Genomic DNA, 17565 nt, shown 5'->3' with positions numbered 1-17565 from the left:
GTGAGAATCTTATGGCACTATACCTCTTTCCTGATGGTAGCAGCAACAAAGCATGTGCTAGGTGGTGAGGATTTTTAATGATTGCTGCTGCTCTCTAATGGCAGCGTTCCATGAAGATATACTCAATAGTGGGGAGAGTTTTGCCTGTAATGTCCTGGGCTGTGGCCACTACCTTTTGGAGGGCTTTCCACTCAGGCGTAATTGTGTTCCCATACCAAACCAGGATACAGCCAGTTAGCACACTTTCCACCACACATCTACAGAACTTTTCCAGGGTTTCTGATGTCATACCAAACCTCCGCAAACTCCTGAGGAAGTAGAGGCACTGACATGATTCTTTCACATTGCCATTGTGTGTTGTCCAAGAAATATCCTCTGAGATAGTGACTCTGAAGAACCTAAATTTGCTCTAATTCCCCCAATGATCACTGGATTGTGCACCTCTGGTTTTCCTTTCCTGAAGTCAACAATCAACTCCTTAGTTTTGGTGACAGTGTGTGCAAGATTATTTTTGGTGCACCATTCAGCCCCATCCTTTCTCCAACCCACTACCGTGGTATCCTCAGCAAATTTGTAGGTGGTGTAATTGCTATACCGATACCGAGCTACAGTCATAAGTGTAAAGTAAGTACAGCATGGGACTAGGAACACAGCTCTGTGGTGCTCCAGGACTGATGGAGATTGTGGAGGAGAAGTTCTTACCAATCTTAACTGATGTGGAAATCCATGATCCAATTATGCACTGAGGTGTTAACTCCCATGTCTTTGCTGATCAGTTTTGAGGGGATAATGGTGTTAAATGCCAAGCTGTAGTCAATAAAGGGCATCCTGATGTATGCATCTTTGCTGTCCAGATGTACCAGGGCTTTTTGTAGGGCCAGTGAGATGGCATCTGCTGTAGACCTGCTTCCACGATAGGCAAACTGGAATGGATCTATGTCACTGCTCAGACAGAGCTGATATGCTTCATCATAGAATTCATTTTTAGCCATGGGAATACTGCTTAAGCAGAAAAGATCAAGTGCTGGGCTTGCTTCTTCTGCAACTCTTCCAGATAGATACTCACCACACTGAGCTTTTTCCCCTTATTTAATTCTTCATCAGGTAGATTCCATTTCATTTAGATGTCAGCCATACTTTATCTCACAGCCTTTCTTTCATTGCTGTCCTCACACAGCAATTGCACATCCCCCCCCCTTCCCATGTTTGTTTTGCCCAATGGCAGCTTTAAAAAGTGTCCAACAATTTAAGCCAGTAGTACCAGTCATCTTTGGTAGCAGCAATTTACAATTATATATTAAAAACTAGCACATCAAAAGATTTATTATTCAAATTGTCAATTATACAATACATAAGAAAAGCATGTATTATCAAAACTAGAGCAGTGTGGGCCTGTGAAACACAAAAACTGCTGAATCCTTGAGTCATCAAAGCTGATCTGATATTATCCACAGAGAGTAATGGTCATCAAAGTTTTGGGTTTGGACCCTTTATAAGACTGGATAAAAAGAGTCCTGACCCAAAACATTGACTATTTCTCTCCGTGACACCATAAAATGCTCAACTTCTCTTTGTCACGCAATAGAGCCACTTACTTGGAAGGTTGCTCAATATCCGTTTCAATGTTGCTGGTCGCACAGTTGTCATCTGTCCCTTCACCCAGAAAACTGATATCTGGGCCATCTGGATAAGGAGTGATGATTCGTTTTTGCATTGCTGGAATCTATGAATTTAAAAACTCAAGTTCAAAATTCAGCTTTTACACTTAACAATATAGAAGCAAATTATATCCTGGGTTCTCAACCAATGGACCATGGCATGTATCCATGTGGGCCTTTAAAAATGTTAAATAAAATACTTTAAATTAGATAAAGATGTGCTTCCTGCAGAGCTGCCTTTGACTTGAAAATATTGCTCCCTAATTGCCTCTAGTGGGCTATGGCACATTAGGTCAGAAACCAGGAGGGCCTGAGACCAAAAAAGATTGAGAACCACTCCTTATTGATATTAGTAGTTTTATCTACTAAATTTAAAAAAAAGTCACAAAAGGACTTTTTCACTCAAATGTTACCAGGAGAAACTATAAGCAAAAGGATTAAAAGCATTTTGAGGTTCAGCAAAGAAGGAACGAAACATTGGTAAATGAGCACAAGGAAGGAAGTGATTGGTGTGAAACAAAGTCAGACTAGAAGAACTTTTATATCTACAGAAAAAGACCAACAAGGGCAAGTGTGGGCCTTTTGTACAGTCCCAAAGATTTATTGTGGGGAATTACTTTGCACTTTATTGAAAAAAAAAACACACAAAACCTGTCAGATATATTCAAGAATCAAAAGTCAAATGAGTCTGAGGAACTGAAGAAACTAGACATTAGTCAAGAGAAAAAGTACTAAAATGATCAGTGAGCCTGAAAGATGTTAAATTCCAAAGACAAGATAATTTACATCTATGGTTTAAAAAGGGGGCTTTAGAGATAATGGATGCTTCAGTTATCATCTTCCTCCAAATTCAGCATGTTACAATTCAATTTAGTATTTTGAAGGTTGGGTAGCGGATGTTGTTGATGTCCTCTAGTATTGGACATTGCTGCCCTGGGAAAAAGCTGCTGGCTGCCCACCCTATCTTTGCCTCTCAGAATCTTAGAAAGCACTATTGTCTCTCATCCTCCATCTCTCCAAAGAGAAAAGCCCCAACTTACTCAACCTTTCCTTATAAGATACATCTTCTAATCCAGGCAGAATCACAATAAATTTCCTCTGCATCCTTTCCAAAGCTTCCACATTCTTCCTACAATGAGGAAAAGATCTGAACACAATAAGTGTGGTCTGATCAAAGTTTTATAGAATTGCAACACTCCCTCCTGGTTCTTGAACTCTGTCTCACAATTAATGAAAGCCAACATACCACATGCCTTCTCAACTATCCTCTCAATGTGCAGCAACATTGAGGGATCTGTGGACTTAGATCCCAAGATCCCTTGTTCCTTCTCACTGCTAAGAATTCTGCCATTAACCACATTTTCCATCTTCAAGTTCAATCTTCACTTCACACTTTTCTGGATTGAACTCCATCTGCCACTTCTCTACCTAACTCTGCATTCTACACTTTGTCTCATATGCTAACTTACTGATCCTTCCTCCTCTTCTTCACCCATATTATCTGAATAATAAAAAAACAAAGACAGTGGCGGGGGAAGGGGGGGGGGTCCCCAGAACATATCCCTGTGGAACACTATTAGGCACCATCTTCCTTTCAGAATTCACTCCTTGTACTGCCACCTCTAGCCAATTCTGAATCCTGCTGCCAAATTTCCATAGATCCCAAGCCTTTCTGGACGAACCTTGTGAAACTCCTGACTAAAATCCTTATACACATTCACGAACAATTAATTTCTTTTATCACTTCAGTCTGCCCCTCACAAAGCCATCCTATCTCTTACAACACTTGATGATTCTCCAAATGCTCATAACTCCTGTCTCTCAGAATATTGTCATATAGTTTTGACTACCACTGACACAAGACTTTCTGGTTTATTATTCTCTGAATTCTTTGAATTAATGTTCTCAAACAAGATAACTATATTTGCCATCTTTCAGTGTCAAAACTCCCGTGGCTAGGGAAAATGCAAAGATCATTGTCAACACCCAAGCAACCTCTTCCCTCATTTTCCATAGTACATGGGATATATTCTGTCTGGCCTGGAGAATCATCTTTCCTAGTGATTTTTCAGAAGCACCAACACTACCTCTTTTATAACCTCGACATGTTCCAGCACATTAGCTGGTTTTACACTGACCTCACACTGACCATGGTTCCTCTCCTTGATGAGCACTAAAGCAAAGTATTTATTAAGGACCCTCGCTACCTCCTCCATCTCCATTCACACATCCCTCATTCAGTCCTGAGCAATCCTCTCCTCATTAATCATCCTCCTGTTCCTCATGTGTGTAGACTGCCTTAAGTCACAAGATCACAAGAAAAAGGAATAGAAACAGGCCATTTGGCCGATTGAGTTTGCTCCATGCAACCTTCCTGAGCTACACTGTTCTCGCATATAGTTCTAAGTACCGGCCTTGTCCCTATATCCCATGATACCCTGACTAATTAAATTCCTCAGTGACCCTGCCTCCACAGCTGCATGTAGCAACAAATTCCACAAATCCACTACCTTCTGGCTATTGAAATTTCTCCTCCTCTCTGTTCTACCTGCCAGCCAGTTCTCAATCCACATCAATACTTTGTCCCCAATCCCATGAGCCTTGATTTTGGAAGCCAGTCGTTTATGTGGGACCTTATCGAAGGCCTTTTGGAAGTCCAGGTATACCACATCCACTGGCTCTCCCCCATCTATTTTACCTGTCACCATCTCAAAGAATTCTAATAGATTTGTCAATCCACATCAATACTTTGCCCCCAATCCCATGAGCCTTGATTTTGGAAGCCAGTCGTTTATGCGGGACCTTATCGATGTACTGTTGTACATTGCTACTTTTTAATTCTAAGACTCTGCCCTCTTGTCCTGGAATCACCCAACAGGGGAAACATCTTATTTACATCTACTCTGTCCAATCCATTCATTATTTGAAATGTTTCTATGAGATCCCCTCTCATTTTTCTATATTCTAATGAATAGAGTCCAAGAGCTGCTAAACATTCCTCATATGTCAGCCTTCTCATTCCTGAAATCATTCTGGTAAACCTCCTCTGTACCCTCTCCAACCTTGCTACATCTTTTCTAAGATATGGGGCTCAAAGCTGCACACAGTACTCCAAATAAGGTCTCACCAGTGCCCCATAGAGTCTCATCAACACCTCTTTATTCTTATACACAATCCCCTTTGAAACGAATGGCAACATAGCATTCACCTTCTTTACCGCCGATCCAATCTAGCAGTCGACTTTCAGGTTATCCTGCACGAGGACCCTCAAGTCCCTTTGTACTTCTGAGGTTTGAATTTTCTCCCCATCCAAATAATAATTTGACCATTTATTTCCTCTACCAAAGTGCACAACCTTACATTTCTCAGCATCATATCTCCTCTGCCATTTCTTCACCCATTCTCCTAAGCTGTCCAAGTCTCTTTGCAAGCTTTCAATTTCTTATACACTTCATACTCTACCACCTATCTTGATGTCATCTGCAAACTTTGCCACAAAACCATTCAACTCACAATCTAAATCATCAATATTTTATTGTAAAAAGAAGTAGCCCCAACACCGACCCCTACGGAACACCACTAGTAACAGGCAACCAACCAAAATAGGATCCCTTTATTCCCACCCTTTGCTTTCTGCCTATCAGCCAATGCTCTACCCAATCTATTATTTTTCCAGTAATTCCATGTGCTCTCATCTTATTAAGTAGCCTCTTGTATGGTACCTTATCGAAGGCCTTTTGAAAATCCAACATCCACAGCCTCTCCCTTGTCCACCCTGCTTGAGATCTCCTCAAAAAATTCCATTAGGTTGGTCAGGCAGGATCTTCCCTTCATGAAACCATGCTGGCTTGGACCTATCATGCCATGCACCTCAAAGTAATCCATAACCTCATTCTTGAGGATCGACTCCAATATCTTTCCAACTACCAAAGTCAGACTAATAGGCTTATAATTTCCTTTTTTCTGCCTGCCTCCTTTCTTAATCAGCATAACTACATTTGTGTCCTTCCAATCTTCGAGAACCATGCCTGAGTCTATTGATTTTTTTGGAAAATCAATTCCAATGCCTCTACAATCTCCAAGGCCACCTCCTTCAGGACCCATGGATGCAATTCATCCGGACCCAGAGACTGATCTACTTTTAGACCACTCATCTTACTAAGCACTATTTCTCTTGTAATACCTTTGAATATCAGGTATATTGTTACTGTCTTCCACAGTGAAGACTGACACAAAATATCCATTTAGTTCCTCTGCCATCTCTGTTACCCATTATAATTTCTCCAGGTTTAATTTCAAATGGTCCTATATCTACCCTTGTTTCTCTTTTACTTTTTATATATTTGAAGAAACTCTTAGTTTCCTTTTGTATGTTATTTGCCAATTTCCTTTCATAATTCATCTTTTCTTTCCTAATGACTTTCTTTTTCTCTCTGTAAGTTTTTAAAAATTTCCCAGTCCTCTGCTTTTCCATTAATTTTTGCTACCCTGTATGCCCTCCTTTTGCTTTTGTTTTAGCTTTAACCTCCCTTGTTAGCCACCTCTGTGTCATTTTATCATTCATAATTTTCCTTTTCTTTGGAATATATCTATCCTGTGCTTTCTTTATTTCTTGTAGAAATATCAACCAATTCTGTTCTGCCATCCCCCCACATCTAGCATACTTTTCCAGTCAACTCTCTCATACCACTATAATTCTCTTTGTTTCACTGAAATATTGACACACCTGATATCATTTTTTCAAATTGGAAGCTGAACTCTATCTACCTCCTAAGGGATCCACAATCTTTAAATCCCTAATCACCTCAGGTTCACTACACGTCACCCAATCCAAAACCGCCGATCCTCTGGTGGGCTGATTTCAAAAAGCCTTCCTTTAGGCAGTCTATAAACTCTTTCTCCCGAAATCCTTTATCTTCCTGACATTCCCAATCCCCTTTCATATTAAAATCTCCCATAATTATCTTGACCTTCTCCTTCTGACACACTCTTTCTATTTCCAGCTGCATCTGGCAGTACACGTCCCAGCTGGTATTGGGGGGGGGGGCTGTATATTACAGCGAGTAAGGTCTTTTTATCCATGCCATTTCTTAGTTTATTCCATAAAGATTCCACAATTTCTGTCCCTATGTCCCTTCTTTCAAGTGATTTAATAGCATTGTTTACCATCAGGGCCATGCCATGCCACGCCACCCCCTCTACCTACCTGCCTATCTTTCCTATATAATAATGTACATTTACATTTAGTTCCCAATCACATCCCTCATTCAGCCATGTTTGTGCACAACTAGGACATCTACCTTATTCCTAATACTCCATGCATTTAAGTACAATACCCTTACACCAGTATCTGATTCTCTGTAATTCCACCGTTCACCAAATTATCTTGTCTTTTCCTTCATCTGTCTTTTTTGCTGCACATCAATTTGGACATTTCCAATTTTAACTTTGTCTACCATTACACCTTGTTTTCTTTCTACTTGAATGCCCACTGGGGAATCCTGCACTGTCTGAGTCTTTCCCTTCCTTCTCCTCACAGTCACCCATCTACCTGCCTCCTGAAATTTAGGGGTGACTGCCTCCCCGACACTCCTGTCTGCAACTACTTCTGCCTCCCCCAAGATCCAATTCTAGCTCCAATTCCCTAACTCAGGTTGTGAGGAGCTGTAGCTGAATGCACCGCTTGCAGGTGTAGTTATCCGGGACAAGTGTTATGTCCCAGATTTCCCACATTCCCTAACCAGAGCACACCACTGCCCTGGCAGGCTCCATTACCTATATGTAATTCTTTGCTTGTAATTAAAGCACGTAAATCGCACTAGCCTTACCTTTCTTTATAGTAGGCTCGTCCAAACCCACTGCTTGCCAGAGCCTCGAAGTCCCACTCCTTCTCTAGGCCACTCACTCACTGGCTGCTCCTTTAGCAAGGCTTCCTTTTTAATTGGTCCCTGCTAATTTTTCTCAATTACCCAATTAATCCTTAATTTTGCTTGCCAAAGCCTTCCCAGGTACCTTACAATTCTCAAAAGCCTGACCTTTGCAACCTAAACCTAAATGGTTGCTTCTTCCTCTTGACTAACTGTTCCAGATTTTACAGACTTTTAGATATGATTTTATTGATCAACATAGGTTGCATTATTGAAGTATTATTGTGAGAACTTGATTTGTAAAAATAAGTCATCCATTCAGATATAAAAATTCAACAGGAAAAGTAATTTGCCATGTCTGGCAGTTAGAATACAAGAGCAAACCAGTGTGCAACATAAAATTAGACTGCGAGTTTTCCTTTGGTTTGTAAAAATGGAAATGGAAGAGATTAATGAGGACAAATTTTAACCCCATAAAGGCAGAGAAAGGAACATTCATAAAGAAGAAAATGGCAGAAGATTTAAGCTAATAACTTGTGTTTAAATTTGTAAGAGAAGACACAAATACCGGAGAAGCATCCAGTGTGAATGATGAACTTCAGTAATACTAGTTAAAAAGAATGTACCAGAGAAGAAAGTGAAACTAAAATCCATATAATAATGCAACATGACTACATTTTGCTTCTGAAATTTAGGTCGCGACAGAGGATGCACTTCTGCATTCATATACATTTCCAAAAAGCCTCAAAGGTTTACCCTAGTTCAATTACACTGGACAACAAATTTTTTTCAAAAGGTTTGCTTCCTGAAAAAAAAATTGGGGATTATGAAAGACAACTTCAGACTGAACACTGAGAGAATTTCAGATTTGCTGTACCACATAGGACTTTGAATAAACATTAAATTAACTTTTCATGAATTCAGCCTGTTTAATCGCATAATTATGTTGACACATTGCATTAGTTCAACTGACCTAAAAATGTTTTCCCGCTGATTTTCGTTTGTACTCAGCATCTGATGTCTCTTGTGTCAGTGTCCAACAATAGTCAGCCAGAATTGATGGATTCCAGTTGCCCTGATACTGCTTTTCCATGGTTTCAATGTCCTGGCGAAACTTTTCAGCATGTTGTCACTGACTGCACCAAGATCAGCAGGGAAGAAATCCAAGTGCAAATGCAGAAAAAGAATTTTCAATGATATGTCGCACTTCATGGTTTTGTATGCTTGAAGTAGACATAAAATATGACAGGAAATCACAAAAATAGGTTACATCTCAAAAACAGTACATGACAGGAAAGTATTAAGGTGATTTTCGTGATCAGCAGCCCAAAATCCATAAAATACACCCAAGTGTTCAGGAAGCAAAATCTTTGTTGTCCAGTGTTATTAAGCATTGGCATTTCCATCATATATTTCACCCACTTTTAATCTAGAACGTCAGAAAATTCTTACCATATTTCGATAAGTAATTGACAGTTCCTTCATCACTTCATCACTGAGAATATCCAGAGATCTAAAATTAAAATCCAATACCTACTTTCAGAACTGTACTTGTAACTCTTTTGATTTGCATATGTAGGCCAAAGCTGCTTATTTGAATTATATTTGAAAGGCTTAAATAACTTTAAAAAGAAAATTAAATTTAAAATATTTCTCCTTAGCACCACATATGCAACTTTATTTGGCTTTGTAACAAACTGAAGTACAGGAAAGAGTTGTACAATCACAAGGTAGATTCTGAGCCAGTTGTGCTTGAAGAAATCATGAAAAAAGACAAATGCAGAAGGAGGATTATATTTAGGGTAAGAAATTAAGAACTGAATGTCCAGTGAATTATTTTTTGCCTTATTTCCTTTATCTGTAGGTTTTTCCATTCTCTCCAGCACTCATCAATGCTTCATTTTTAAGCTTATGCAAGCTCTTCATTGGTAGCTCTGTTCTTCTAAATATTCTGCACCTCTTTTCACTTAAAACCAATCCCTATACACCTCCATTCCCCATGCTGAAGGCCTCAAAGCCCTTCGTTTCTTTCAGAACAATAGAACCAAACAGTCCCCCTCCACAACCACCCTCCTCCATCTGGCAGAACTTGTCCTCACTCCCAATTATTTATTTGACTCAACCCACTTTCTCCAGGTCAAAAGGGTAGCCATGGGTATCTGCCTGGGCCCCAGCTATACCTGCCTTTTTGTTGGCTACATGGAGCATCCATGCTACAAACCTGCACAGGCAAGACCCCTAAATTATTCCTTCGCTACATCGACAACTACTTTGGTACTGCCTCATGAAACCATGATGAGCTAGGTGACTTCATCCACTTTGCTGCCAACTTCCACCCCGACCTCAAATTCACTTGGTCCATCTCTAGCAATACTCTCCCTTTCCTCAATCTCTCTGCCTCCATCTCGGGGGACACTCTTGACAGACATCTATAAACCCACCAACTCCCACAGCTATCTCAACTATACGTGTTCCCACCCTGTTCCCTGTAAAGATACAATTCCATTGTCTCAATTCCTCCATCTCCATCCGTCGTATCTGCACCCAGGATGAGGATTCCATGCCAGATCATCAGAGATCTCTTCCTTCAAACAACATGGCTTTCCCTCTACCACCATCAACTCAGCACTCACTCCCATGTCCTTCATTATCCACACATCCACTTGGCCCCCTCCTTCCCCATGCACAAGGACAGGCTTCCACTCATCTTCACCTACCATCCCACCACCCTCCGCATCCAATACATCCTGCTCCACCATTTCTGCTATCTACCACGTGATCCCACCACTAGATACATATTCCCCTCTCCTTCCCTCTCCACTTTCCACAAGGACCATTCCTTTCATGACTCCCTTGTCCTCTCCTCCCTCCCCATCAATCATCCCTTTGGGACATATCCCTATGACCACAGGAGATGCTCCACTTGCATCCACATCTCCTTCCTCAGCCCCATTCAGGGCCCAGAGTCCTACCAAGTGAAGCAACATTTCACTTGTGAATCTACTGCATTCGGTAATCCTTCTGTGATCTCCTCTACATTGGAGACTGGGCGCAGACTGGGAGATTGCTTTGAGCACCTCAGCTCTGTTCACTGCAATAGTATGGATCTCTCATTGGCCACCCATTTCAATTCTCCATCCCATTCCTTTGCTGACATGTCTGTCCATGGTCTCATATACTGCTGGACTGAGACCACACAGAAATTGGAGGAACACCACCTCATCTTCTGACTGGGCACACTCCAATGGATGGCATTAATATCAACTTCTCCGGCTTTCATTAAATCCCCACCCCCACCCCCTTCTTCCCCATTGTCTCTCCATTCTCTGTCTCCTTACGCACAAACATGATCAATTCTACCTAGTCCCTTATCATATCCAATTAACACCTTTTGTTGGTCTGGATTCCTCCCCCATTGTTTGAATTCTGAGACTTTCTGATTTTTCCTTGAAGAAGGGCTCAGGCCTGAAATGTTGGCAATATATGTCTCCTATAGATCTTTAAAAGACCAACCGAGTTCCTCCAGCATTTTGGTGTATTTACTACAATCACAGCATCTGCAGCCTATCGTGTTTCACTAAACTTAAAGCTACTTTCTGCCGCAGGCGAACAAGCCAGAGTGCAGTTGGGGGGGTGGGGAAACTGCCCTCCCAACTTCAGACAAAACAGGGGGGGGGGGGGGGAAATTGGGAAAAGGTACAAGAAAAAAATCAGACAGAAAAAGCATTTGACGTTCTCTGGGAAGGGGGGAGGGTGGGGTCACTGAAATCCACTCATCCTTCACTCGCTCCAGATTATCGCCAATATAACAGATGCTCCCAGGAGTGACCGACTCTCCTGGTTGTGCTCAACCATTAGGTGAACCAGGCAGCTACCTAGGGCGCAGACCACAGTGGGGCATAGAAAGGGTTGGACAAGTTCAGCTCAAGTGTGGCTACATGTCGTGGAGTTTCCTGACCAACACACGGTGATCAGGTAAGGCTTTAATAATTTTTGGGGAGGCACTGTCCAGTGAGTGAGGGTCTCGAGAGGGCAATGGGATAGTGGTTCCAGGGGTGGGAGGAGGATGCAGAGGTGGCAGTGCAAATGCCCTCTCAGCTATATTGGCTTGGTGCTGGGTAGCTGGAACCCAGTGCGTTCTTTCCTCTCTCCTCACCTCCCAATCTCTGTTCCCCCCCCACCCCCACCCTTCCCCATGGTCTCTGCTCTGCTCCCATTCCTCAGTCCGTTTCACCCTCCCTGGTCCTGCTTTTCCCCCAAAAACCAGTCCCCATGACCACCCCCCCTCGCCACCACCCACATCCCTGGGTGCAGTGCAGGCCCTGTGTAAAATTTCAGGCAAATCAAACCCTTCTGCCCTCCATATGCCTATCATTTTTGCAGATACCCAGAGCTTATGCATGATGTGGAAAGTCTCATGAAGTCAGCCAATAAGTTGAATAAATTTAATCTAAATTTTTCTACTCAATGTTTCAGATGTAAAAAAAGTTGGTAATTTCTTGCATTCAGTATGGTTGTGTGAAAAGATAAAAGATTTCTGGAAAGAATTGTGTTATCTTAGAGAAGATATTAAAAGTGAAGGTTAAATTAGATCCAAGAATTTTTTTTTTGTTGGGTAATATATATCTGAAGACATAAAGTTGGAACTAGATAAATATAAAAAGAGATTTTTGAGTCTAGCAATAGCAAGAAAGTGTGTAGCTAAAACATAGAAATTGGAAAGTAATGCAAAAATAGAAGAATGGTTTAATGAAATAAAATAATGTCTTCCATTAGAAAAAAATTACTTATGAGAGATGATTATGATAAATTTTGTCAAATTTGGGAGCCATATATGAGATTTTTGAATATAGACTAATCCAGACCTTCTAATCCAATCCCCCCCACCCCCACTGAAAATATGGTACTTTCATCAAGAAATGTATTATGGAATTATTAATGTGGTTTAATTATTATGATGAATGCGTTCTTTCTTTTCTTTCTATCTTTTTCTTCTATCTGTAGGGGTTAGGGATGGTGGGAGGTGGTGAAAATTATTTCATATCTATTATGTAATGATATTGCAAGTTAATTTGAAATGTATGAAAAATACTAATAAATATATTTTATATTTTTTTAAAAGTCAGCCCTTCTCAGAACATAATATCTTGATCCCAGATGGTTAAGTTCATGTTTATTGTCACATGTACTAAACAAAGCAACATCATTTTACTATCACCATTTTAAGAAATTGAGCAAGATATGTACTACATTATAAAACTGAAGGAATACTGGAAGGTGCCAAAGCAATGGGGTTGGTAGAGACTTAATGCTGAATGGTTGGTCTGTAATGACAGAGCAACAGAATAAACATCAACAGATATTATATTCTATGTAAAACATGTTTCATCAATAACAATAAAATCAAGCTACCGTATATTTTAGCATAAAAGTTGAGCCTTGAAACCCTCAAAAATCTCTCCAAAAAAAAAAAAAAAATGGGGGTCAACATGCGCCAGAGAACTTAAAACTACTCGATGCCAATTCGGCATACAAGTCAACCCTTAAAATCCAATTCAAAAACCATCTACAACAAATTTTCGTGCTACCAGTATATTAGAATGAAATCTTTTTGGAAAAAAAAATTTAGAATCCTTCAAAATCACTATCATCGATGGGGCAAATATAGCAGCAAGCACATCCATCCTCTCACTGCTTAAATAGTCATCATACGGGTCCCAGTCTGTATCTGATAAGGCAGCTTCAGACAATAAATCATCTTTCATACCATCAATTGCACAAGAGATACCACACTTTTTAAACAATTTTATTACAGTCTCTACTTTCACTTTATCCCATGCTTTCAGCAGAAAAAAAAAATCACCTTGCACATCAAGTGATGCAACACGCATTGCTCCACCTTTTGTGGATGGTTTTTCTGCACTTGTCATCTAGGTATTCCATTCTTCACACACATCGTCTTTGGATGGCTTGTTGAAGCAGACATTAAGAGGTTGCAATAGAGACGTCAAACCACCCGGGATAACTGCCATTTAAGTATTATTTAGTGCTAATCTACTTTTAGTCTTCTCAGTTAAGTGGCTACAAAACATATCCCAGACCAGCAAACTCCATTCCTTGCATAAACCGCCTGGCTGCCTGTTCCACACATTGTCTATCCATAGTTTTACATAATTTTCATCTATCCATCCTTTTTCATGAAAATGTCCAAAAATACCTGCTGGGAATTTTTTTTTTTAAGGTTTAAATTTGCACTTGAAGATTACCATGGGTCTTAACTTCATCCCGTCAGCCGTGCACAATAACACCACTGTAAACCTGGTCCTTTTATGGCTCGTACTTCTGGTTTGCATAGTTCTCACACCTTTACATTCCACTGTTCTATTGCCTATCCTATCATGTTGAAATTTATGGGGGGGTTTCATCCACATTTCCAGTATTTGCCAATGTAAACTGGTGTTTCTGCCGGTTACATATAATAAACTGGTGAAAACTTAAAATTTTATGATAAAGATCTTTTGGTAGTTTCTGAGCTATTTTTTGTTTTATTGTTGTAATGCCAGATTTTTCCTGTTCATGAAACGGATACAGCAGCCGACTGTAGCTTCAAAATGTTTACTGAGGTTTGGGTGTGACTTTGCCTATTTCTTGTTTTATTTAGGGTGACTATGAAGCAATCTTGCCTGTGACGTGATTTTCCATCTCTGGCCAATGAATAATTTTGCCTTTTGGTATTTTCCTTAAAGTTTCTTCTTTCTTTCTCCAATCTCTTACCAACTTCTCATATTCATTAAATTGTCTTACAGCAGCCCAGTTGTTAGTTTGCTTGGCCACCTCTATTACTTTAACTTAAAACTCGTTTCATACTTTCGTTATTTTGCTGGAGCCTCCATGATAACAACCATCTTCAGCCAATGCCCAACAGCCCAAAACTGTGATTTTTGGGGGTCGACTTATACACCCGATATATGATAAAACATTAAAATGAGAATGAAAAGGGGAACCGACTTATCTGCCATCAATTTATATGCTGAAATATACGGTACTTACAAAAGCTGATAATAATTCTAAATGGAGTAGGACATTTGCAGACAATTTAATTTTACCTTGTTTCAAGCAAAGCTGGCATATTTAGACCTATGAATTGTAGACAGGACACTTTTAATTGTTCAGCATTGTACATTGCAGCAAATTCCAAAAGTTCTGAAGCATTTTTCAAAGTTACTGAAAAAGAATAAATCTAGTTAATTTGATTATTTAGACTGAGTATTTTCAAGATATTTTTAAAACTTATTTCTGTTTTCTTAAGCTAATTCTCATTTCTTTGTGCTGTCTTAAGCCCATCACTAAGTAACATACCCAAAAGAGGAGGGTGTCTCTCTTTGCTCTGTGGGCAAACCTATCCAGTCTCCAATGTTTAAAAATCCAAAAAGAAAAACTCATGAAGAAAACTAATTATGTTATTTCATGTCATCCTAAGATACCAAGTGAGTGAACAATATCCTTAAGAAAGCAGTCTTCCTGAACCCAGAAAGAAGCATTTGCAACTCCACAACATTGTGATTTAATATCACTGTCAAAAAAAACCTAGGAACCAGCAGAAGAACCAAATCACTTCAAAGAGCAAGCTGAAGTAGTTAAAGGAGGTGCCTCACTACTAGTTTCATGGGGCACCAAGTGTTAAAAAAAAAATGGTCATTGAAAACTGTCCTTGAACATCCCAACCACATCTTAAGAATAGATTAAATGAAATCTAAACAATCAGCATAATCTAAGAAAATTAACCTGTCATAACTTAACCAATATTAGGAGACCTTTCCTAACCGCAATATGGCAGGTGAGCTGCATACATACAGTTAAGTGCTCCCTTCACCAAGCAACAAGTCTCAATTCATTTGATTCTACATTTCAAAAATATAGCCATAGTATAATTAAGCAAAGAATCTCACGTTTTTCAGTAATGGCCACTTCACAAATTTCCTTAAGACGACTGATAAGAAGTTGATCGGCCACTACAAGGACATTACAAATAAACTCAACTTCCTGTGAATCTATGATGAAAAATATAGAACAAGATTGTTTACATTTATTATCAACGTAAAAACTTATTTGCAAATGACAGGATAATTGCGACAATTTTTCCCAGCAAGAGTATGCCTCGAGTATGCTCCACCATTAGCTGAGCAAATTCAATTCTACTTTCCTGCCTTGATTCCCATTGTAGAAAGGCCACTCCACAAGAAAAACCTCAAAGTGTCAAGAGCTATTGCAGAAGAAAGGACAACTTGGTTTGGTGCATGTTGCACCAATGATGAGACTTGTCTGCTTAGATATTTTACTTCCCAGAAAAATTATGTCAGCGGTAGGTTTTCACACAGAGAGTGGTGAAAGTAGTTTTATATTGGAGTAGTTTTATATTGACCTGTATAACATAGCATATAGTGCATTGTATATTCTATGTTTTACCAGGCACAGAATGGTTGGCATTTCTGAAAGAAAGGATTCCAAATTAGATGCTTTGAAGCTTCAGTCTTCATGACAATGTAAAAATTGATCCAATAATTAAGATAAGCATTTTCCAGTAAAAGAAAATTTTTGTTAATTTTACACATCTGGATTTGTTTTTAAGACCACATGAGCAATACTTTTCAATCTCGGAACATGTTTTTAATGTAAAAAAAGTAACTAATCAATCGCACAGCTTTCGTTCATGAGCAATCCTTGTTTCCTGCTATATAAATTTTTTGCATTCAAATTTAATTGGGCATATTTCAAGTGAGTATTGGTTGATTGATTCACCAAACATTAAATCCTGCTCAAGATCCGTGAATTTTTATCCGTTAAGGATTAAAATATCAATATCCGCTGAGGATTAAACTATTGGAAATGAGAAGGGATGCTTTTAGAAATTAATGACATATATTTGCATAACTTAATGATTTGCAAGATGTGAATCAGGTGATTCTGACCTTTAACAGCTGGAGCTTCATCCATATAAATATAATCCAAAATAACTTCCAAAATATCAGAATGGATTGGCATTTCTAATGCTGTGCAAGTTGAGGCCTGAGCAAAAATACAAAGAATGGAGAGGGATTGGTTGGGGTGGGAGTGGAGGTGAAAAAGATGGGAAAATTAAAGTTAAGTCAGTTTTATATTCCATTCAAATATGCTTCATGATATTTTGTCTCTCAAATCACTCACCTGAATGCTTACTGCATGTATAATATGTGCAATTAATATGCTCCAATTTGAAACTTAATTAGCAACTTAAATAAAACTATGCAAATCTGAGTCACCGAAACTAGCAGCTTTCCTTAAACTAGATTAAATGAACATCATTTTAAATATCATCAGGACCACACAGATATGGCAACAGCATTGTGGGGGTCCACACAATGATTCCAAGCCTCCTTGCATCTGACCCATTATTGTGATAAAATCTTGCTCCTATTTGCCATTCCAGTCTTCTCTGTAATGAATTAGTATTTACTCTTCATACTTTTCTGTAGTCTTCAAACAAGATTAGCAAGTCACAGAATGTGGGGTGGGGCAGAGGGAGAATGCAACATACATCAACAAATGGCTTGGCAACACAATCTATCGACCTATTGTAGATATTTTTCAATCATGATATTACTGGGAGTAGAGAAATTCCTCAAGTCTTCAACATCTTCCATTGCTTCATTGTTCAGATTGCACAAACAAGCAGCATTTGTGCCATTTTCAAAGAAAATCAAAGATAAGCATGCCATGTGACTTCTTTACCACCTTGTTTCCTCTTTGGAATCTTTGAACTTCCCTCTCAAAGTCCTCTGTATATCCTAAGGGCCCTGCCATTTGCTGTACATTTTCCTCTCCATTTTGACTGTCCAATATACCTCACTAATGACTGGATTAAAATCTACAATTTCTGAGCTAATATTTGCATCTGATATAAATCCCATTATAATCTCCGAAAGCTTCTTGATCGCCACAATTCCACCCATTTTTTGTGCAGTTTGCAAATTTACCAATTAACCCACCTATGATTTTGTCCA

At 39.4% G+C, this 17565-nt stretch overlaps 1 protein-coding gene across 4 annotated transcripts in view; it reads right to left on the bottom strand.

The window, feature by feature from the left end:
• ibtk (inhibitor of Bruton agammaglobulinemia tyrosine kinase) overlaps positions 1-17565 on the bottom strand; it is a 128877-nt gene that overhangs the window by 23391 nt on the left and 87921 nt on the right. For all 4 annotated transcript variants that reach the window (XM_069887386.1, XM_069887388.1, XM_069887387.1 and 1 more), the window contains exons 16-20: positions 16495-16591; positions 15475-15576; positions 14632-14749; positions 8978-9038; positions 1596-1723 (exon numbers count right to left, since the gene is read on the bottom strand). In XM_069887386.1, the coding sequence (XP_069743487.1) occupies positions 1596-1723; positions 8978-9038; positions 14632-14749; positions 15475-15576; positions 16495-16591 (506 nt within the window). The remainder of the gene's footprint in view (positions 1-1595; positions 1724-8977; positions 9039-14631; positions 14750-15474; positions 15577-16494; positions 16592-17565) is intronic.

This window comes from Narcine bancroftii, chromosome 6 (assembly GCF_036971445.1).
Source record: "Narcine bancroftii isolate sNarBan1 chromosome 6, sNarBan1.hap1, whole genome shotgun sequence".
Lineage (NCBI taxonomy): Eukaryota > Metazoa > Chordata > Chondrichthyes > Torpediniformes > Narcinidae > Narcine > Narcine bancroftii.
Note: the sequence above shows the minus strand (reverse complement) of the source record. Positions and strands in the feature narration are given on the sequence as shown.